Raw genomic sequence first — 24,618 nt, 5'->3', positions numbered from 1 at the left:
GTGATGCAACCCAGGGAAGGGTTAATTCCCACTTGTATATAAACCCAACCCTGCGGTGAAACGCGTTGCATTGTTTAAATAAAAATCATTCGTCTATCTACCTGACGTGTCTACTCCTGACCAGCGCCGCTGAATCCCATCACCTCCAGAAGTCTGATCAGACATTCAGGAGTCTGTGAAAGCTGAATGACATACACAGTGACAGCTATGTTAATTAGCATCCAGCTTTACTAGGAACAGATTGCATAAAAACTACTGTGCAGTAATTTGCATACATTTTCTGACTGCCAGGCTGCTCCCAGACTCAGAGCAGAGGAGTCATCCACAGTGAGCGAGATAGATGGACATGTCCCCTCCATAAGGCAAGAACAAAAAGCAAGTAAACATATAAATGCTATTTGTTAGGGATATATAGGTCCTAGATACATACAAAATAGGTACTGAGTAACATATCACTTTAATCCTCACTTTTTCCTATTTTGGGATGAGATTTTGGTGGCTTCAGAACCAATTACCAGGTTTCCATAGAGTTATGGTTTCAACATACAATGGCCATCCTGGAACTGATTAATATTGTAACTTGAGGGACCACGGTACAGCTTTTTGTAAGCAGAGGCAGAGTATGCCACCATGACTGTAACTGAAAATATGTAATCATTGTCCATATACTATGTTTCCACTGATGGTAAGTAGAGTCCTGTGGCACCATGTCTGGCACCTTCAGTCTAGGGCAGGGGTACTCATCTACTTTTAGAAAAGGTCCACTTAGCTAGGTTCAATGTCAGGTGAAGGTCCCAGATGAACACCAGTAGTAAAAAGACAGTGCAGTTTCATCCAATGATTCACAGTCTTTTCTATCTGGAGTCATTCTCTTTTCTTTATCTGGGCCAAACCACCATGATGACTTTCCCCTCCACAAACAGATCTTTGTGCCGCAAATTCTACAAGATCATAGACTTATCGCTCCAACACCCTCTGCACTTCTATACAAACTCCCATCACAGTTCCTAAATGGTAATAATACTTGCAAACTTTTACTGTAGGGGCACGAAGGTCCCCCATTAGGTAGATTAGTTTCACTTAAAGTATGTCTCCCACAGCAGTTAAGTACTTCCCACATTAGGGAGTTATGCCCATATGTAGTCCACCCACTCGTAGCAGTACGCAGAGATTCCGTGACTTATTATCAGATTATAAAGTGAGCGATTTGGATGACTGCTTAAATTATATTCTGCAGGATCAGGTGAATTAAAGGCATGGCCATTAGTAGTGATTTCTGGGCCACAGAGAGCCTCAATAGGTTGTAGAACACTTTGCCTTGTCGTAACACGCATACGGAGTATGTTGTGTTAATGAAATAATACTGTTATTCAGTATGACATGCAGATTACAGGCATCGGTATTAGAATCAATGCCACACAGCATCTGAATGTGGTAGTAGGGAGACCATATGGCATTACAATTGAAGAGATTAAAGAGATTTTTTTTAATGTAATTTTTATTTTATTTATATTTATTTTAATTTTTTTTAAGGACAAGTCTCACAGTAAAAAATTGTTCAGCTTTTAGTGCAGAAGGTAAAGTTATACAGGTTTGTAAATCACTTCCATTACCAATGCTGCTTAGAAACCAGCTTTTTCTGCATTCTTCTGTCTGACAGGAAATTCAGCTGTTCCAGGTTTTCATGACTTTCGACCCCCTATTCAGGCTGTTATCAGCAGCATCCCGGGGGCCGTGACGTGACAATTACCCAGAAAACCCCTGTGCTGCAGAGAGCTCCCTGTGCTCGGCCTTAGCCCCTCCCATCTGATGAATATTCCCACTGTCCTCCCTCTGTTCTGCAGTGATTGGCTGAGCAGCACTGCCTATATGCCGGCTGATACAGATCATAGCAGCCCCAGCAAACAGGCTGATTCTCTCCCCTCTCCTTGCTAATGTTTTTACACTGATAACGGAGGAGAGGGGGGAGGGGAGGGAGCTGCCAGCGTAGAGCTGTCACACTGAGAATGGAGGGGAGGAAGAGTAGAGCTGTCACACTGAGCACTGGGGAGAGAGGAGTGCAGGGCAGAGAAGGGGGAGGTGATTGTGCCACTGTGAAGCAGGAGGGGGAGGGAGTGATTTTACTGTGTAAAACTGCAGCTTCAACTCCAGGGTCCCTCTCTCTGAGCACTGAGATTACATTTTGTTTCCTCGTGGCCACCCTGCTGTATAGGGCTATGATTGGAGCTCAGTGTTATGTGGGAGTGAGCTAGCAGAGCTGTGGGAGTGGCTAACATAAGTTAGGGGAGGTAACAAGCTCTCTGCTCAGGCAGCTGAGAGCAGGAAATGTGAGCAGTGCATGCAGGGAAATGTAGTCTTTGAGATCACAGGGATAGCCACCATAACCAGGAAGTAACTGGAATTTATGAGCTGAATAGCCGGTGAATGGGGGCTGGAAAAAAATCACAAACATGTCAGAGAGGTGGTAGGTGAATATACTATGGAATGGCTAGGTATATTTTTTTTTTGCTCCATGGGATATCTTCTTTAAATCCTCTTTTGAGGACCCATTCTGGTGAGCATCGAGCTGGTGGTCCTCCGCGAGGTGAGATACCGCCTGTTCCAGCCCCTGCCTCTCAGCACCCCCCCCCCCGACTGTCTTACTCTGTGTGGAACTGTGAATTCAGTGGATTCTTGTGGTAATTCCAGAGATAATATATGATGACGACCATAGGGTCTCAGTCTTGAAAAGATTACATAGATTTTTTTTTACATGGCGGCACAATGACAGAGCCTGGTAATTGGAATGAGCAAACTTTAAATCCTTTTTTAAGGACCCATTGGAAGGCAAGTTTGGTGACAGCAGACGTGGTAATTCAAGCTCCAATAGTGTATAATTGATGCAGTGTAAATTATGGCAAAGCTCCTAGTTGAATCTTAAAATCGAGCTGGCGGTTCTCCGCAAGGCCAGCTACTGCCTGTCCCAGCCCCTGCCTCTCAACACAACCCCAAGCTCTGAGTGTCCACTCGAAAAGGGACTGCAGTACCAGCAACTTGGACAGGAGCACATTCCACTTCTGTGCCCTTGGATAAGTGGGCGCATAAAGCTAGAAGTGGCTGCAGTGAAAAAGCTCTTAAAGCGCAACTGTCATTGATATTATACCCCCCCAGACTAATAACATGATAGTATAGATGATGACACTTGTAATGCAGCTATACCTTTGGCTGCTCTTTATCACACTTTATCAGCAGGAAAATAGTTTTATTGTGCGGTCAGCAACAGACGGATAGGCGTGGCTGGAGATCGTAATGCCCCACCTCCGCAACGCCTATCTCCTGTAAGTGAGCACTGGGACCGCTGTGTGATTGACACACAGGTCCCCACCATCGATGTCCATGATGTACGGTCCGGCATGACTCCACTGAGCCTATACATATTATGTGCACCTTTATGATATACAGTGCCCGTACTCCTCTTCTCCTGGTGCCGGAGACGCGCTGCTTCTGCTTTCACTAGAGGCAGAGAGCTCGTCCCCTGTCTCTAGCACTGCACAGGCGCACTGAGCTGGTGGCAGACAATGGGAGTGAGCACTTTCTCTCTGCCTCTAGTGAAAGCAGAAGCAGTGCGTCTCCGGCACCAGGAGAAGAAATAAGAGGAGTACGGGCACTGTATATCATATATCATAAAAGGTGCACATAATATGTATAGGCTCAGTGGAGTCACGCCAGACCGCAAATCATGAACATCGGGGGTGGGGACCTGTGTGTCAATCACACAGCGGTCCCAGCGCTCACTTACAGGGGATAGGCGTGGCGGAGATGGGGCATTACGATCCTCAGCCACGCCTATCTGACTGTTGCTGACCGCACAATAAAGCTATTTTCCTGCTGATGAAGTGTGATAAAGAGCAGCCAAAAGTATAGCTGCATTATAAGTGTCATCATCTATACTATCATGGTATTAGTCTGGGGGGTATAATATCCATGACAGATGCGCTTTAAATCACCTGGTATATAACACGCCCTTCTCCTTCCTGTATCAAGCACCGGCCTGACGAAGTGCCTCGGCGCGTAAACGGTCCATCGCCGCTCCTTGTACCCCCACATCTTGTTCCATCCTCCCCTGCATGTATCCCGACTGATCGATTGCATTTGATCAATAAAGAAGCTTTCTACTGACCTGGTGAGTGCTCCGCTATCTTCTTTTCATCTCACTTTAAAATCAAGCTGGCGGTCCTCCGTGAGGCAAGCTACCTCCTGTTCCAGCCCCGGCCTCTCAGCCCCCCCCCCCCCCCGACTGTGAAAGTGCGAATGTCTCATTTAATGAGTAATGGTTCATTGTTATCGCTCCAACCTGTTTCATTGGATTCTTGTGGTAATGCCACAGGTAATAAATGACATCAACGACCATAGGGCCTCAGTCTTGAAAAGATTACATCTAATTTTTTTAAATGTAAGATTTTGAATAGATTCACAAGTTGACTGACCTTTCACAGTTACTAGGCCCAAATTAGTTTTTCAGGGAAAAAAAAAAACTTATACCACGTAGGTGTACCTACAGTTTACACTTATTAGAGCTGGACAATACGCTCAGCTTAAAGGGGTACTCCGGTGGAAAACTGTATTTTTTTTTTTTTTTTTAAATCAACTGGTGCCAGAAAGTTAAACAGATTTGTAAATTACTTCTATTAAAAAAATCTTAATCCTTCTAGTACTTATTAGCTGCTGAATACTACAGAGGAACTTATTTTCTTTTTGGAATACAGCGCTCTCTGCTGATATCATGAGCACAGTGCTCTCTGCTGACATCTCTGTTCATTTTAGGAACTGTCCAGAGCAGCTCATGTTTGCGATGGAGATTTTCTCCTAATCGGGTCAGTTCTTAAAATGGACAGAGGTGTCAGCAGAGAGCACTGTGCTCATGATGTCAGCAGAGAGCACGGTGTTCCAAAAAGAAAAAAATTTCCTCTGTAGTATTCAGCAGCTAATAAGTACTGGAAGGATTAGGATTTTTTAATATAAGTAATTTACAAATCTGGGTAGAGAAAAAGGATTGGAGAGGCTCTTATCAAACTAGCAACCTGTGACCCAAGCTACCCAAATAACACCTACACCCACGGTGTCGAACAATAAATGCAATGGTAAAGAAATTGGGGCTCAGGGTCAATGAATATTGGATGGAAAGTTTTTATTTAGGTAAAAATGATACGCAATAAATATAGTAGTGGTCTGTGACTCACAGGGCCCTTGTAGGTCAACAGAACCACAGATGATATAATAAATGAAACAATAGATATGTCAATCAATAATAAAACAATATAGCAAAATTATATCTAGATAAAAAAATAACCACAAGTTAGCGGTAAGTACAGCCTGGATGGGTATACAGTGGTCCCTCAACATACCATAGTTCATTCCAAATGAACCATCATTTGTTGAAACCATCGTATGTTGAGGGATCCGTGCAATGAAAAGAATAGGAAATTATACTCACCTGTCCCTGCTGCTCTGGACCGTCACCACTGCCCTGGGTGTCACCCTCCATCGCTGTTGCCGCATCCCTGGGGTGTCCCCGCCGCTCCGGACCTTCTCTGCTGCCTGGGATCATCGCTCTTCATCGCTGTCATCACGTCGCTGCGCACGCCGCTCCTATTGGACGGGATGGCGTGCGCGGCGACGTGATGACGACGACAGAGAGCGACGGCGATGCAGGGGATCCCGAAGAGGAAGAGCGACGGAACGTCGGGGACAGGTGAGTGATCATCACCGGACCACACGGGGCACCTTAAACGGCTATCCGGCAGCAGCTGAAGTAGTCTGCGCTGCCGTATAGCCGTTTATGCGATGGCCCCAACATACAAAAGAATCGTATGTTGATGCTACCTTCAACACGCGATGGCCTCTGAGAGGCCATCGTATGTTGAAATTATCGTATGTCGGGGCCATCGTAGGTCGGGGGGTCATTGTATAGCAAATGAAGATTTGTTCAGAGATTATGCTATTTCGACAGTATTAGATAACTGATGCAAGTATCCAGGTGAGTGTTTTAGATAATATATGCTTTCCCTTTTCGAATGTATAGGATAACAGTGCTGGTTGTAATAAATGTATCAGGCCTGTAATAGTTTGTATCGGATATCAAGTAAGTCTGTAGTGACCTTGCACTGATGCATGTATCCATCCTGGCTCCTATGGCAGAGAGCCTGCTGCAGGAGACTTGGCCGTCTCGTAATTTATGCAGCGGTAAGGTAGGATTCGGGGTCACAGATTGCAATGTTAAGGTATTTAGTGTTAAGGTATTCAGATAAAGTACCTTGTCAGTGAGCGCTGGTCTCCGGTTGAGGTCCCGGCTCTCCGTCCTACCGTCCACATAATGGCATTCCATGGAGGAGAATGTGACACACACGTCACTCCACCTCCTCCACTGCGCCCAGCGTAACGCTACAGAGGAAGCAGAGTGACATGTATGTCACATGCTCCTCCATAGAACGCTATTATGAGGACGGGAGAACTTGACAGCAGCACCCGTCAAAGGACAGCCGCAGGTGAGCTGTTTACAAGGGTGGGGGCTGCGGTCTACAGGGGGCCTGCTACTAATGTCTAAAGGGGGGGCCCTGCTGTTTACAAGGGGGGCTGCGGTCTACAGGAGGGCTGCTACTAACATCTGCAGGGGGGCTGCTGTCTACAAGGGGGGCACTGTCTACAAGGGGGTCCTGCTGTCTACAAGGGAGGGGCTGCTGTCTACAAGGGGGGGCCTGCTGTCTACAAGGGGGGGCCTGCTGTCTACAAGGGGGGGGCTGCTGTCTACAAGGGGGAGCTACGTTCTACAAGGGGGAGTTACGTGCTACTAATGTGTACAGGGGGCTGCTGCTAGTGTCTGCAAGAGGATACTACCTAATATAAAAGGCAATCTTACAGCAGAGTCACCTGCACTAACTTGAATTTATAGGTAGATAGTGCAAGTGACCCGGTTTCTACCGCTGCTCACCATGTGATCATCGGTTTCGCCCATAATGCAAATTTTTTGTTCTGCCCAATGGAGAAGAGAGAAATTTTGGCTCATATTACAGCAGCCGCCTCCATTGCACATAACAAGGAACCCACATATTAACACGGCAAGCAGCGCCAGAGACAGGGTCACCCTGGTGTTAGATTCCCTTTAAAATAAAAGTACTCGTTAGAGATGAGCGAATATACAGTAAATTCGATTAGTCACAAACTTCTCGGCTCGGCAGTTGATGGCTTATCCTGCATAAATGAGTTCAGTTTTCCGGTGCTCCGGTGGGCTGGAAAAGGTGGATACAGTCCTAGGAGACTCTTTCCTAGGACTGTATCCACCTTTTCCAGACCACCAGAGCACCTGAAAGCTGAACTAATTTACGCAGGATAAGTAATCTACTGCCGAGCCGAGAAGTTTGTGACGAATCAAATTTACTGTAAATTCGCTCATCTCTAGTACTCATACTTGATATCGGCGAGTACTAGAGTTAAAGTATCAGTACTCATACTCATGGTATCGTGACATCCCAGGTTAAGATTTTTAAAGAGAAGTCATTTCCTGACATCCTGTCTATTGTGGCATGCTTGCAATAGATTTGCAAGCGCATTAGAGCCAGAAATTGAACAAGAACATGACGTGAAAAGGTTGAAAATCTAAGGAAATGTAATATATTACGTCCCTTTGCAATCATATCATCTGCATTTTATTGTTTGTTTATTTCATATACAACTGATTTATTCATAAAACCTGTTTCCCAACCTCCAATATCCCTAGGCTTCAGCACTGGTTCACATCTACAGAGATGGAAAAGTCCTAGTCAGTCATGGTGGAGTGGAAATGGGCCAAGGCCTCCACACAAAGATTATACAGGTATAGTTAGCAATATAAAAGTTCACCTGTGGTACATAAAGCTACAAAATGTCTAATGTTTTACACATTAATCCAAATTTATCAACCTTTCCAAGACAAAAATGTGTCTAATTTTTGTCTTACAGATAGCAGATTTCGTTTCTTAAAATGAGGTGACCTTTTTGTGCAAATAAGCTATTGGTCAATTTACGACAATTTTTTTGTTTGCCAAAACCTACAAAATGTATAAATCACCCCGTTCTCCTTCCCCCAATATGTACATAGTTATTCTTGGTCACTTCTGATGTTTAGATACACTTTACTACAAGAAAACTTGCTAATCTGGGGACTGATATCTTTCAGTGTAGATAATATAATAGTGATTTATTATTTTCCTGTAATAGAGTAAATTGAAGAAATGTATACTATTTAAGAAACTACTATATAAAGTAGCTTTAGAATTGATCCAGCCTCTTTTAGCATGTCCACATTGGGAAACCACATGATGCGTTTGAGACTCCACATGCTCTTAATGATGTGGAACCACTTAGTAAACCAAGAGCACATGAAAGATATTTCTCGCTGGAGTTTAGATTAAGCCAACTTTAAATACACTTACTGATATACTTGATGCCCAAGCCCTATTGTTAAGCATTATGTGAGCAGGTCTTACTGAGTATATATTTTTATCCTTTGTAGTGAAGCATTTCAATTATGATTGCGATGTCTCTTCTAAGACAAATCTATGTTTACCTTTTATCTATACCAGATTGCAAGCAGAGAACTCAAGATACCAATGTCATACATTTACATCTCTGGGACCAGCACAGTATCTGTCCCAAATTCTATTCCTTCTGGTGGTTCCATAGGCACAGATATTTATGGCCTGGCTGTTAAGGTAACTAATATTGCTCAGTATTTATGTACCACAAAGTATAGAGAGGATGAAAGACATGGCCACACATCCACATATTAAATTGTGATTAAAGCAATTGATCAAACTAACAGCATGACAGATAACAGTATCACCAATAACAATATACTGAGACAAATATCAATAATAACCTTACCATACATGGGACATATATTTCCACCACACCTTGACCACTATCATTACTTCCACATAATGACTGGATAATACTACCATACTGATACTGATTTAAAACCACTATGCACAGATTAATATCCCCCGTACAGAGCAGACCACAGACCACTATCCACCGTACAGTGCCCATATAGTGGTGATCTTAGACCTACAAAGGCCCTGCAGATCGTAAAGACTACCATGAAGTCTTCTTCCAGCCATGACTCGACTCCACAGAATCTGCCAGACAACACCTTATTAGGCTTTGCAATTTTTCAGCATGTTCCCCTCCTTTCCCTACCTTCAGTGCCCCAAATAATGCCTCCCGTGGTGCTCTGTATAGTACAAGTGTGTTGTGGGGTAGTGGTGGGTAGCTCCCATTAGGTAGAAGCCCCGAGTAGGTAGGTGATTTCACCCCTAAGAGGTAGAAACGCCCAGTAGGTAGCTAGGTAATTTCCCTTTCTCTATTAGGTAGAAGCCCCCAGCAGGTGGATAGGTATGGAATCCCCCCTACGAGTTAGAAGCCCCCAGAAGGTAGTTAGGGAATCCTCCTCCCATTAGATAGATGCCCCCAGATAAAGGTAGGGAATCCCCCTGTCCCCGATTATGATGTCTGCTGGCATGTCTGTAAACTGGAAATGTGGAGAAAACAACTGTTATAATTGTCACATGCAGAATGTAAATGAGGCTCAAGTAGTCACCAGGCATGCAGTTTGCTGACATAGTAACGGCATCCCTAGCTGTTATCGCACCTATTCAGGCTCCAAACATGCCTATCCAGACATGACTGACAACCTAGCTGTGAGCAATTACATCAGGCCCTGACTGAGCTGCTCAATCATACCTAGATAGGTGTTAGAGCCTGAATAGGATTACAGCCCGGGGAAACGTGACTATTTCAGCAGCCGCATGCCCAACTGACTGCTTGAGCCTCATTTACTTACTTTATGTGACATTTTATAAAAGTTGTTTTCTCTACATTTTTAGATGTACCAGCACACATCCATGCATGGTAGAGCACATGATGTTAACCTCTAATATGTGTTGCTACTCATTATACGGAGTAAAACTTGGTGAGAGGTTCCCTTTAAGGGGCATGTAGGAGGCACTGGCAGGATATTGTGAGATGTCCTCTCCGAGATCCTGCATATAAGTATAGGCATGATGGGGGGAACACTACATGAAAGGCTCTCATGTGCTGAATAGTGCATAATAAATACCCAACTCTGGACACACTTCTGTACAAATCCAAATGTCAACTCCCAGTTATTTTCAATTGCTACCCACTTCCTGTCAAGTAACCCTATTAAGTGGATATTTTCTGCATGCAGACATTGTAAATCTATACTGCCACCTCTAATAGGCACACACTGGGAATCCCCGCTGAATAGGGCTTCCCAGCAGGTCATATGGGTCGCAAATGATGAGAACTGTGGGATCTGTCATATGGATTCTAATGGCTGCAGCTGGGACTGTATGGATGTGCCAAGCCCACCGTATCACACCCCTCAGCATCCTCAGAACATTCAGTCATCAGACAAGCAGAAAAACCTAATATCTCTGGAAAAGGAGGGGCATATCACAGGTCCTTTAAGTATCGTGATTATAGCAGACATTTCAATCTTCCCAGGACTTGGTCCCTGTCACAAATGCAACAAGTAATATACATTATGCAATATGCACCATACCTATACAAAAAAGAAGAATAAGAGGAGGCACTCATGATTTCAAAGTGCAGTAGTTTTCTTTTATTCACGGTGCATACTTGGAGCAATACAGCATCCGCAGGACGCCAAGGTGGAAGCACAGGTGCAGTGACAATTGTTTCACGCCCCAGAAGGGGTGTGAAACAATTGTCATTGCCCCTGTGCTTCCACCTTGGCGTCCTGCGGATGCTGTATTGCTCCAAGCATGCACCATGAATAAAAGAAAACTACTGCACTTTGAAATCGTGAGTGCCTCCTCTTATTCTTCTTTTTTGTATGAACTTTGCATTTTCTGCTCTGGAGGATCGAGCACCTTGAGAGGTCGCAGTTAGTGGACTGCTTGGCTATTACTCTGAGTGTTTGGCAACTTGCTCAAGTTTGCCAGAGCCTATGAAAGACTTTCTATAGCTTATAGACCACAGAAATCAGTTCCGGTCTCTTTCTATTCTATCTCATGCACCATACCTATGCCTTTATTTCCTTTTTCACATATGCGACTGGAAAGCCAAAATCTTCTTCAATATGATTTTGCTATAATCCGATATGTAATTCAAATTGGATGATATTCGCTCATACTACAAAGTTTACTTTGTGGCTATCACATGCAAACCCATATATTGCAAATAAACCTTTCTCTGAGGATGAAAACTTGGCTGCTGCTGTTATTTTAGTACAAGAGTGAGATGTTTTGTCGTCACCAACATGTTAAATTGTTGTGTTGTCCATCCTGACATGATGTCCTGTGTGGTCATATGAGATGCACCAATAAGGATGAGACATCATTCTGCAAAGTGGTAGCAGAATAACGGCAGGGAATGGGGAATAATTGGTTCAAAGCTTATTTTGTAAATACTGAGCCCCTTAAATAATGATGTTATAAAGTAATAAAGACTGTGAAAAAAGCTTAATAATTTAACATTTTCTTTTTTTCTTCTTCAAGTATGCCTGTGAGACGCTCTGGGGAAGACTGAAACCTTTTGCTAAAAAAAATCCAAGTGGTAAATGGGAGGACTGGGTGAGTTTATTTATATTTATTGAACAACAATACTCATAGTTTATTTATCTATTTATATTTATTAAACAACAATACTCATAGTTTATTTATCTATTTATATTTATTAAACAACAATACTCATAGTTTATTTATCTATTTATATTTATTAAACAACAATACTCATAGTTTATTTATCTACCGTATTTTTCGCCGTATAAGACGCACTTTTTCTTCCCCAAAACTGGGGGGAAAAAGTCGGTGCGTCTTATACGGCGAATACACCCCTATCGCGGCGGTCCCTGCGGCCATCAACGGCCGGGACCCGCGGCTAACACAGGACATCACCGATCGCGGTGATGCCCTGTATTAACCCTTCAGATGCGGCGATCAAAGCTGACCGCCGCGTCTGAAGGGAAAGTGACACTAACCCGGCTGTTCAGCAATTTCACCGCGGCGGTCCCGAACAGCCCGACTGAATAACCGGGTTAGTGCTTACAGGAAACCGGGGGGGACCTTACCTGCCTCATCAATGTCTTCTCCGTTCAGGGATCCCCTGTATGGCCGGCGCTCTCCTTCCTCGTCATCACGTCGTCGCGTACGTGCGTCGGCGTGCGTAATGACGTGATGGCGGCGACGGAGAGCGAGGATACCCGGCCGGCAGCAGAGACGTTCCAGAGCGACGGGGACACGGCGACAGTGATGGAGCGACATCCAGGGCAGAGGTGATTGGTCCGGAGCGGCGGGGACACGTGAGTATTACCTCCTATGCAGTGGTCTTCAGTCTGCGGACCTCCAGATGTTGCAAAACTACAACTCCCAGCATGCCCGGACAGCCAACGGCTGTCCGGGCATGCTGGGAGTTGTAGTTTTGCAACATCTGGAGGTCCGCAGGTTGAAGACCACTATTGGGTTCAAAATCTAAATTTTTTAAGATTTTGCCCCTAAAAATTGGGTACGTCTTATACGCCGGTGCGTCCTATAGGACGAAAAATACGGTATTTATATTTATTAAACAACAATACTCATAGTTTATTTATCTATTTATATTTATTAAACAACAATACTCATAGTTTATTTAATGTCATCATTATAAATTCACACTAATCTTTATACATTGTAACAATGTATAAAATGTTAACATTTTTCTCTTATCGGGTACCATAGGCTATGATTACATATCAAAGTAGAGTAGAGGTAAAGTAGAGGTTGATGTGGTAAGCATGGGTTGTCTGCCATCTTGATTTCTATTCCCCTCTGATATGGTTTCCTTATACAGCCTACATTTCCATAACGCCTTTACAGAAACAGAGGATGCAGAATATCATTAATGTCTTTATGTGCTGGCTATATCTGTATCACATTCATGGCTAGTCTTCTACTCACCCATCCTGTCCTGACAATCTCTATGGCCCTGGAAGACTTTCTAACTTTACAGACTGATAATACACTTCAGCCATACACCCACTAGACTACATGATACAACTTCAGACCTTTCCCAGCCAATAGTAATGTGGAAATAAAAGTAAATCGAAGGGGTTATCCAGGATTAGGAACATGAAGCTGCTTTTATCAGCAACAGCGTCACTCTAGTCCTCAGTTTGGATGTGGTATTGCAATTCAGTATCATTAAAATGAATGGGACAGAGTTGTAATACCGCACCCAACCTAAGGACAGGTATGGGGCTGTTTTTGGAAGAAAGCAGCCATGTTTTTCCAATCCTGGATAACCCCTTTAATATGTAAAGCAAGATAAAGATTAAAATAGGCTGTTTTCAAGTGCTAACTTGCACTGCTTCCTGACTGTCAGTAAACTTTAACCTACTGAATTGCATACCGTATTTTTCGTCCTATAGGACGGTGCATATAAGACGCACCCAATTTTAAAGGTGCAAAATCTAGAAAAAAAGATTCTGCACCCAACAGTGATCTTCAACCTGCGGACCTCCAGATGTTGCAAAACTACAACTCCCAGCATGCCCGGACAGCCAACGCTATGCCCGGACAGCCAGCCATGCTGGGAGTTGTAGTTTTGCAACATCTGGAGGTCCGCAGGTTGAAGATCACTGTTGGGTGCAGAATCTATACCAGTGGTCTTCAACCTGCGGACCTCCAGATGTTGCAAAACCAACTCCCAGCATGCCCGGACAGCCAACATCTGGAGGTCCGCAGGTTGAAGACCACTGGTATAGGAGGTAATACTCATGTGTCCCCGCCGGACCCGTCACCGCTGCCCTGGATGTCGCTCCATCGCGGTCGCCGCGTCCCGGGGTGTCCCCGACGCTCTGGACGTCTTCTTCCCCGGGATCCACACTCTCCGTCGCCGTCATCACATCGACGTCATCACGTCGCTATGCACGTCGCTCCTATTGGATGACGGGACGGCGTGTGCGACGACGTGATGACGTCGAAGGAGAGAGCCGCCATGCAGGGGATCCCGGCACGGAGCAGACCCCGAGGAGTCAGATAAGGTCCCTCCCGGTGTCCTGTAAGCTGTTTGGGATGCCACGATTTCACCGCGGTGGTCCCGAACAGCCCGACTGAGCAGCCAGGTTACTTTCACTTCAGACGCGGCAGTCAGCTTTGATCGCCGCGTCTGAAGGGTTAATACAGGGCATCACCGCGATCAGTGATGTCCTGTATTAGCCGCGGGTCCCGGCCATTGATGGCCGCAGGGACCAACCCGATAGGTGTGTATTCGCCATATAAGACGCACCAACAGTTTTGGGGAAGAAAAAGTGCGTCTTATACGGCGAAAAATACGGTACTTATAGTGTACAAAGAACATATGTCCACTGTAAAGTGTAATGATGTGATATGTTTTCTAGGTTTTGGGGGCTTTTAGTGAGAGACTGAGCCTTTCAGCTGTTGGACACTACAGGTAAATATTCTACCCTTTCCTATGTGACTTTGGAAAGTTTAGTTCTTCAAATTCCCATTCCCATTAATATACAGTACAATATGATTTAGTCTTGTGGGTGTGTACATTTATTAAGCCCTGTACAGTATAGGTAAATCATTTCCACAGACTCATAGGACTGCTTTTTTGCTACATAAAGATTGGTCCTAAGTAATTCCGATATGAGATGTATATGAGTGACTTGATGTATTGTAGCTTTAACCCTGGCTCAAGCTTAAAACTATAAAATTGGATTTGCTAAGGACTCCCTTTAGATTTGTTATTAAACTGTTCATTTAATTTAGGGGATATGACACAGAAATGGATTGGGAGAAGGGAGAAGGTCATGTTGCCCCATATTTCATCTTTGGGGCCGCGTGTTCTGAGATTGAGCTGGACTGTCTAACAGGAGGGCATAAGGTAAAGGGTACTTTGTGTTTCTTCATGTAAAGATTTCCTGAACCTCACATGATGTATCTGCTGCACACTACTTAATTAGTTAACCAAATTCAGTAATTGAATCTGCTCATATGTGCAGACAAAGGCGTTCTTTGTAAAAATTAATGATAAAGGTTGGTCTCAAGGAAGGGGAAGTATCTCATTCCCACATGTATTATAAAATAAGTGACATAGTTCCCATTTTGTATACAAAGGCTTTCATAATTGCTTCTAATATAGATTTGTACGTTCTTATATAACCATTACATATTTGTATACACAAAACATAACTAAGAGGGATGCTAAAGGAAATCCCTTCAGAAAGGGTATTGACATTTACATTATTAAGGCTTTTTCCCCGTTACTACAAGGAGTCTCTTTAAGTGTTTATACCCTTGACACCAAGACTAGTAGTATATCATACAGCATTATTGTTGAGGTCAGGATAAGTGAAACCTCAATAAACACAGATGGATCTCATTACAAGCCAATACCAGCAGAACTTCCATTTGGGCAAAGCTGGAAATGGGATCAATTTTGAGATTGTCTTAAGCTCAGAGAATGTTCATGCCTCATAAAAACAGTGTAATGTCTATGGAAGTTCTGCAAAAGAATGCAAGAATCAAGCTTAAATGATGTATACATGGTGAAAGTGGTGACAAAAGAGTTAATACCTTTCCTGCTTCTCTGCCAACCCCTTTAAAGGGGTACTCCACTGGAAAACATATGTTTTTAATCAACTGGTGCCAGAAAGTTAAACAGATTTGTAAATGACTTCTATTAAAAAATCTTTATCCTTCCACTACTTATCAGCTGCTGTTATGATCCACAGGAAGTTCTTTTCTTTTTGAATTTCCTTTCTGTCTGACCACAGTGCTCTCTGCTGACACCTCTGTCCATTTTAGGAACTGTCCAGAGCAGGATAGGTTTTCTATAAGGATTTGCTCCTACTCTGGACAATTTCTAAAATGACCAGAAGTGTCAGCAGAGAGTACTGTGGTCAGATAGAAAGGAAATTCAAAAAGAAAAGAACTTCCTGTGGATCATAACAGCAGCTGAAAAGTACTGGAAGGATTAAGATTTTTTAATAGAAGTAATTTACAAATCTAGTAGAAAAGGAGTTGATCAGCTCACCTGAGCCTCCAGTGCACGGCAATCCTCAAGACAATCAGCACAATAGACCAATATAGCCAGCACATAAAATCTGGAGTTTATTGATATCTCATTAAAAGTTCCATAGAAAGGCAGGTAGGGGAGTACATCAGGCAATATCATGTACAGTTACCAGCTTGGAGATGGGTCCCTTCATGCAACACGTTTCGGGTCAAGGACCCTTAGTCATGGCATACATGGTCATCTGCCATTTAACATTTTTATACTGACCTGGAAGGTCCCCCCCCCCAACAGAGGGAGGGGGGGGGGGGGAAACTTCCGAGAAGTTCAGAAAAACTATCACCTGTGTGCAAGTTAAAAGCAAAAGCAAACACAAAAAGTTGTAGAAACCCAAATGCAAAAACACAAAAAATTAGAAAATATGTTCTGAGCTTAATAATGCAGGATAATATCAGTTTTGTTCTTCATTCCGAGTGGTTGGATACTATTAAGTAAAAAGTTGCACATGGTTTCTCTTTTGCAGAGGTGACGGATCAACTCTCCACCCCTAGTGTTTTGTGTGACTCTTTCTATGACGGAAATAATTATTAAACTGGAAGTGTTTCCTGAATGTTTAGTGGCAAAGTGTCTAGAAACATTTGAGATGTTATTTGTAATAGGACCAGTTGCATGTCTGACATGCTCCTCTATTCTTTTTTTCAGTGATCGTTTGGTGCTTCCAATGTAATTTAAATTACAGTGTGTACAGGACATTTTGTAAATCACAAATTTACTGTTACAGTTGATAAAATTATTAATGGGATATTTTTTGTTGACAACAAAAAATATCCCATTAATAATTTTATCAACTGTAACAGTAAATTTGTGATTTACAAAATGTCCTGTACACACTGTAATTTAAATTACATTGGAAGCACCAAACGATCACTGAAAAAAATACAGGAGCATGTCAGACATGCAACTGGTCCTATTACAAATAACATCTCAAATGTTTCTAGACACTTTGCCACTAAACAGTCAGGAAACACTTCCAGTTTAATAATTATTTCCGTCATAGAAAGAGTCACACAAAACACTAGGGGTGGAGAGTTGATCCGTCACCTCTGCAAAAGAGAAACCATGTGCAACTTTTTATTTAATAGTATTCAACCACTCGGAATGAATAACAGAACTGATATTATCCTGCATTATTAAGCTCAGAACATATTATCTAATTTTTTGTGTTTTTGCATTTGGGTTTCTACAACTTTTTGTGTTTGCTTTGGCTTTTAACTTGCACACAGGTGATAAAGTTTTTTTCTGAACTTCTCGGAAGTCCCTCCCAATGTTACTTGGCAGATGAACATGTATGCCATGACTAAGGGTCCTTGACCCGAAACGTGTTGGCATGAAGGGACCCATCTTCAAGCTGGTAACTGTACGTGATATTACCTGATGTACTCCCCTACCTGCCTTTCTATGGAACTTATAATTGAGATATCAATATACTCCGGATTTTATGTGCTGGCTACAGGATAGTGCAGTTGTAATCCAACATGCAGGATACCTTCCCCTGACATCTACCATCAGGGATGAGTAGACATTGCACCATACACTCATGCCACAAAAATTGGTTGCTCTTATCTAACTTGTATGGACAGCCTTAAAGAGGGATTTCCATTTCATTACGTTATCATAGATCACTAGAATTGATCAACAGAATAGCTTAAATTATCTATAGATCAATAGAATAGCATAACATTCTCAAAAATCCCTAACACAAACGAACAAATGTCCCCTCAGCAGTTTTGCACAGCAGTGCTGTTGGTTTATTTTGTTTGCTTGTTTTTTGTCTCTTACTCTAACTTTTTTTTTCATTCATTTGTATTTTATAAATCAGAATCTCCGCACTGATATTGTTCTGGATATTGGAGAAAGCATAAACCCAGGCATAGACATTGGTCAGGTGTGTGAACTTTACTGTTTCAAAACAATATCTTCCTAAAGGAAACAATTCCCATATACAAAATTAGAAGCATTGTCCTTCACATATTGCTTCTAAACAAGTATATCTCATATGTGAGACCCTACATTTAAAGGATATATAAGCTACAAAATAAAACTGTAAATATTTCACTGTATAAAACTACAAAATAAAAATTATTTTATTATATATTTTTCAATATTTTCCCTATATATTTTCTATTAGATTGAAGGCGCCTTTACTCAGGGACTTGGTCTGTTCACATTAGAAGAACTCTATTATTCTCCACAAGGTGACATGTATACATTGGGACCTGACAAGTATAAGATACCTGCAGTGTGTGATGTTCCCATTGAGCTTAATGTCTCTCTTTTGGCATCATCCAAGAATCCATATACCATATACTCATCTAAGGTGAGCTACAATGATTATCCTTAAGAAAAAAACATAAACTCCCCTCTAACTGCGATCTCTTCTAAAGCCTGTCTGTGGGCAGCTGCCACTGGGGGAATTTACTGCATACAAAGTCTATTGAAGTAATAAGAACCTGCATACATAACTATGTACTTATCTTCCTCTAGTGACAACTTTTGATAGCCAGAATTCTATTGTGTAACTCTAAGGATGTGTGGGGGGAATTAGACAATTTCTATTCATTGTGCAATCAATTGTTTTTACAATGCTCTGAAATACTATTCTTCCAGTATTTTTAAAATGTTTCTTCAGCTAGTTGTCCTAAGATGGCACATCAAGGGACTTTACTTAACAATCTTCTCTGCTCTGAACACCACAATCATGTCACAGAGTGGTGATCAAGTGTCAGAGAAGGACACCCCCTCTAACCACCTAGATGTGTTGGTCAATAGTGACCTCAGAATCTAAGGGGGTTAATTTCCAGTATTAGGGTTATTAATCTTTCTAGCCACAGATGGTAGCTGCCAGATGGTGGGGGTACCACCTAGATTTTGAGGTCACTGTTGACCAAAACATCTATGGAGGTACATTTTCAGGATTATAGTTATCTATAGACCCAGCCACAGATGGTGGGTTCCAGCTGCATAACACAGTGAGCACCCACAATGTATACAGCAGACTTGGCTCCTGACTGAGCCCATTCCCTTCATTGACATACATGTACTTCAAATGACATGACAGGGTTGTAGGGTCAGCAATGTTCTATTCTGTTACAGAGGGCCTTCCATGGATTTTTGTAAATTTGATCTGTAACCATATGAAATTTGGCGATTCCACAATATGTGGAATAGATCTTTTGTGTCCTGGCACCTCAGAACCATTGAAAGAGTGGCCTGAGACTACATGGGTCATTATTAGAGATGAGCGAACTTTTGAAAATTTGGACTCGGTCGATCGACAATGGCTATTTCTGTCCTACAAGAGAACCTTAATAAGAGAGTAGAGCACTTTGCCTTGTCATAGGGAGTGTGCTGTGTTAGTGAAATAATGCTGTTATTCAGTATGACATGCAGATTACAGGCAGTGCTATTAGAATCACTGCTGCAGAGCATTGATGTGGCATCAGGGAGACCATATGGTGTCAAAATTGAAGAGAATAATGAGATTTTTCTGTAATATTAATTTAATTTAATGAAATTTGAATTTATTAAAAAATTTTGAGTACCCATTCTGGTGAGCGTCGAGCTGGCGGTCCTCCAGCTCCAGCCCCTGCCTCTCAGCGCTCCCCTGACTATGAAAGTGCAAATGTTTCTTTTAATCAGTTATAGTTCATTGTTATCGCTCCAAGCTGTTTCATTGGATTCTTGTGATAATTCCACAGGTAATATGACGTAGACAACCATAGAGCATCAGTCTTGAAAAGAGTACATCAATTTCTTTAAATTTAAATGTAAGATTTATATTAGATTCCCAAGTTTAATGTCCCAGTCTTTACTTTGAACTAATACAGTATGACCACAAAACCCAATCTAAAAAGGAGTCACATGATGGTAAAATGACAGAGCCTAGAGGTGGCAGCAGCATGAGGAGACCATAATCTGGCAGAATGACCCAGTCTGGAGGTGGCCTGAAAAGACCATAGGGCCTCACAATAGAGAAGATTAGGGATATTTTAAATAGAAGATTTTAGATATATTAAAAATGTTAAAGTTTAATTTAAGGTGCCAAAAGCATAAGGAGACCATGTGGTGGCACAATGACACAGCCTGGAGCTGGCGGCAGCATGAGTAGACAATAGGGCTTCACAATCTCTAAGATTAAAAGATGAATTTTAAAATTGAAATGGAAGATTTTGAAATTGAAATTTAAGATTACACTCCCAAGTTTTAATGTCCCGGGCCCCGGTGTGTGGTTACAAAGGGCCAAATCTAACAAGGAGTCACATGGCAGCACAATGACCGAGCCTGGAGGTGGTACCATATAGTGGCTGAATGGCACTGCCTGGAGTTAGCGGCAGCATGAGTAGAAAATATAGTGGCTGAATGGCACAGCCTTCAGTTTGTAGCAGCATGAGGAGACCATATAGTGTCTGAATGGCAAAGCCTGGAGTTGGCTGAAGCATAAGGAGACCATAAAGTGGCTGAATGGCACAGCCTGGAGGTGGCTAAAGCATGAGGAGACCATATAGTGGCTGAATGGCACAGCCTGGAGTTGGCTGATGAATGAGGAGACCATATAGTGGCTGAATGAGACAACCTGGAGGTGGCAGCAGCATCAGGAGTCCTGAAAATGACCCGGTGACAGTATGCGGGTGAAGAAAGGTACACATCAGCGACTGTAGACTTAGGCTGCTGCTGATGGAGCTGGTAATGCTCCGGCCCCTCCCCAGCAGCCATGGCAGTGGGCCCCCCGAGTCAGACCTGCGAGAGGATTGACAATGGCGCCGATAGGTCAGTTTGTCCTCCCTCTCAGTGGGTGTGAAAAAGGCCCCCATTTTGTGCTGGTAGCGAGGGTCCAATAAGGTGGAGAGCCAGAAGTCATCCCGCTGCCGAATGGTGACAATTCAGCTGTCACTAAGCAAGCAAATGAGCATGCATCAGATCATTTGTGCAAGTGACTCTGAGGGACTCCCTGTCTCCATCTCAACTGCATACTGCCACGGTGTGTCTGGGTCCTCTGTCTCGCCTTCCTCATAACCCTCTAGCTCCTCTGTCTGCTCCTGCTCCTCCTCTCCTGTCAGATTACTAGAAAAACCACCCATTTGGCAAAACCTAAACTGTGCTCCACTGTGCCCCTCCCCCTCCTCCTCCAGTTCAGCCCCCAAAGGGCTCATGTGGCCGTGAGATGTAGGCGCCATGTCTCCATTGGCCTGACCAGTCATAATTTTCAACACGTGTTGTAAGAAACTAAACAATGGAATGACGTAGTTCATCCCGTAATCCTGGGGACTTACTAATAATGTGGCTTCCTCAAAGGGCCTGGGCAAACGGCAGGTGTCACGTATGAGCTGCCACTGGTTGACATTGAAGTTACACAGGGGAGTACCCCTATCCGCTTGGATCATCAAGAAATCGGTGATGGCTTTTCTCTGTTCGTTTAGTCGGTCCAGCATATGGAGGGTGGAATTCCAATGTGTGGCAACGTTGCAAATCAGACTATGTTGGAGGATACCGTTCTGATGCTGCAGCTCAAGGAGGGTGTGCTTTGTGGTGTACGAGTGGCTGAAGTGCATTCAAAGTTTCCTTCCCATTGTTAGGATGTCTTGAAAATGAAGGGAACACTTCAGGCACCGCTTGACAACCAGATTGAGCACGTGTGCCATGCAGGGCGCATGGCTTAGCCTTCCAAGTCACAGCGCAGACAAGATGTTCCTCCCGTTGTCAGTCACCATGGTTCCCATTTCCAGTTTTCGTGGAGTAAGCCATGCTCTGATTTTTTTTTACAAATGACTTAGCAGTCCCTCCCCTGTGTGACTCCGTTCACCAAGGCAAACCATGTGAAGAACAGCAAGACACCGCCGTGCCCTGCACACATGGTATGCTGAAGGGTATACTGATACTTGTCTGGGCAGTGGAGGCTGAGGACACGGTGGAGGATGAGGAGGCAGAATCGCACACTTTCACAGGACCAGCAGCCTGAGAGCATGGAGGAGTAAGTGGCGTGACCTGTCCAAGTTGGTGTTGTGGCTGTGCAGAAACCACGTTCACCCAGTGAGTCGTAAAGGACTTGTACTGTCCCTGACCATAGTTACAGCTCCAGATGTTAGCACTGCCGTGCACTTTGGTACACACCGACAGGCTCAAGGACTGGCCCACATTATCTTCCACAAAATTGTGCAGGGCTGGTACTGCTTTCTTTGCAAAGAAATGACGGCTTTGCACTCTCCACATCCGCTCGGCACAAGCCATCAGTTCTCTGAAAGGTGCAGAGTCTACCACTTGAAAAGGAAGGGACTGCAGCACCAGCAACTTAGACAGGAGTACATTCAGCTTCTGCACCGTTGGATGAGTGGGCGCATACTGTTGTCTCTTGGACATGGCTTCGTCAATGGATTGTTGACAGAATGACTGACTAAAATTAGGAGGAACAGGAGCATCTGGAGCAACAGAAGGAGGGTATGACACACAGCTCCCTTCAGCTGAGGTGGTGGAGCCTTGGCTGGCTTAAAGAGGGAGTGGTGTGCCAATGAATGATGCAGCAAGCTGGACCACTACATCGGCGCCACGGTTCTCCCAGGCTGCTTTATGATGGCGAAGCATGTGTTGACGCCGGGCCGTGGTGCCAACATTGGGACCCTGGCCACACTTCACCTTCTGCCGACACATCTTGCATCTGGCTATGTTAACCTCCTCCGGATGCTTGATGAAAAACTGCCACACCGCCAAGTAGCTGATCTTCCCACCAACAGTCCGCACTAATTGACTGCTACTGCCGTCGTTTCCAGGAACTCCTGTTCCACTACCTCCCGGGAAGGTAGGCTGCCACAAAGCAGGTGGTCTCCCCCGGGCACGTTTGGCTCCAGAATTTCCACTTCTGTTACCATGCTGACTGCCAACCATGCTACCACCTTGCTGGCTCAGCTGCTGCCTCACTGGCAACCTGCAAACCTCTACTCCTGATTATGAAGCCCCTTCTGCACCCGTCTCCCAATTGCGATCGGCTTCATCATCATCAAGTGTCTGCACGTCACTGATGTCCTCCTCAGGTTCCTCAACAGTGTCTGCTAAAGGACCCTGAACGCTGGCAACACCACCTCCCACGTCACTCTCCTCATCAATACTTGTCCGCCTAGCGGAGGAAGCAGCGGATGTCTCCTTCCCTTCTTGGCTGGGCAGTAGCTGCTGACTGTCCACTAGTAGATCATCCTCAGTGAACAGTGGAGCTGAACCCACAGCATAAGATACTTCTGTAGGGGAGGGAATAGCATAGGACAGAGGCAATGGGAGGACAGGGACTGCTCCCGATCCATGCCAAATGAGGGTTGTGTCTGAGGAACCCTCAGGGGTCACTTGTGATGAAGTGGATGACCATGTTAACCAATCGATGACGGCAGATGGGTTGCTGGTAGAGACACGACCGCTAGCTGATACCGGAAGCTCAGGCATCTCTCTGCGACTCCTGCTGCCACTCGCCCCTAGTCTGCTGCGATCTCTGCTTAGTGCATATATGAGGGGAGTACAATACGCTTAAAGCAGTATTTGTCTAGAGCAGCAGCAGGTGTGTACTTTTGGCTATCCTTTCACAGCTGTCCTTTCACAGTATCTAGGCCCTTGACAGATTAACAGGTACAACAAAGTACAATACTTAAATGTATGTATGTGGTATGCACTTATGAGGGCAAAAAAATGCGCTACAGTACGCTTAAAAAATGTATTTTTGCACGACAGCAGCAGTACACAAGTGCTGCAGCACACAAAAGCGCTGTACTAAACCCAAAATTGCACTCTGTCAAAGACTATTAGGAATGGACTGATTTGTTGTGGAACAAAGACACAGAATTGCGCAGAAAAATTATTCCTGCCTCCTCTGCTAAGGTTTATGAAGTTGAGGCAGCTTGCTGAAATGTATGAGGCAGCACACAGCTCTCTGCCCTTCTCTGTAATACAATGCTGTAGAAAGTGACTGGGAGGTTACTGGCTTCAGTAAAAATTATTTTCAGTGGAAAAAAGCACTGCTCTCTGTCCACCAGAACGCTGGATGTGACTAGGAGGTGAAACGCTGCTGGAAAAAGCTTTTCTGTGTAACACACACAGGCTGTCCGTCCTATCTCTCTGCAGTGTAATGAATAAAGTGACTGCCCGCAATATGGCTGCCGATTATATAGGGCTGTGACATCACAGGGGTGACTGGCTGCTTATACCCTGCATCTTGCATGTGATTCAGGGTCATCACGACTACCGTTGTTACCACCTTCCCAGAGTTCCTTGCCCCATGTCCTCACATGTGGATCCGCCATTTTAGATGCCCTGGAGCCTGGACCGCACTAAATGGAGTTTAATGAAGCAATTTGCGCGATAGAATCGCCACGATATTCGCACTCGTTGCCAATCGAATTTTTTTATGATGAATTCGGCAGCTTCGATTCGCTCATCTCTAGTGATTATGGTGGCAACTAATTTAACAAAATGTTATAAAATGTATCCAGTGTGTGGATACCAAAATCTGTACACACTGCTCCTTAT

At 43.9% G+C, this 24,618-nt stretch overlaps 1 protein-coding gene and 1 long non-coding RNA gene across 6 annotated transcripts in view; one reads left to right on the top strand and one right to left on the bottom strand.

Moving 5' to 3' along the window:
• Positions 1 to 24,618, bottom strand: part of LOC130285073 (uncharacterized) — a 115,413-nt gene that overhangs the window by 62,743 nt on the left and 28,052 nt on the right. The window lies entirely within an intron of this gene.
• The window catches only part of LOC130285071 (aldehyde oxidase 1-like), a 155,604-nt gene that overhangs the window by 119,023 nt on the left and 11,963 nt on the right, over positions 1 to 24,618 (top strand). For all 3 annotated transcript variants that reach the window (XM_056536226.1, XM_056536227.1, XM_056536225.1), the window contains 7 exons: positions 7,754 to 7,849; positions 8,598 to 8,726; positions 11,559 to 11,633; positions 14,438 to 14,490; positions 14,814 to 14,928; positions 17,939 to 18,004; positions 18,248 to 18,436. In XM_056536226.1, coding sequence (XP_056392201.1) covers positions 7,754 to 7,849; positions 8,598 to 8,726; positions 11,559 to 11,633; positions 14,438 to 14,490; positions 14,814 to 14,928; positions 17,939 to 18,004; positions 18,248 to 18,436 — 723 coding nt within the window. The remainder of the gene's footprint in view (positions 1 to 7,753; positions 7,850 to 8,597; positions 8,727 to 11,558; positions 11,634 to 14,437; positions 14,491 to 14,813; positions 14,929 to 17,938; positions 18,005 to 18,247; positions 18,437 to 24,618) is intronic.

Source organism: Hyla sarda, chromosome 8 (genome assembly GCF_029499605.1).
Source record: "Hyla sarda isolate aHylSar1 chromosome 8, aHylSar1.hap1, whole genome shotgun sequence".
Lineage (NCBI taxonomy): Eukaryota > Metazoa > Chordata > Amphibia > Anura > Hylidae > Hyla > Hyla sarda.
The sequence above is the reverse complement of the archived record's forward strand: the minus strand, read 5'-3'. Positions and strand labels throughout refer to the sequence as shown.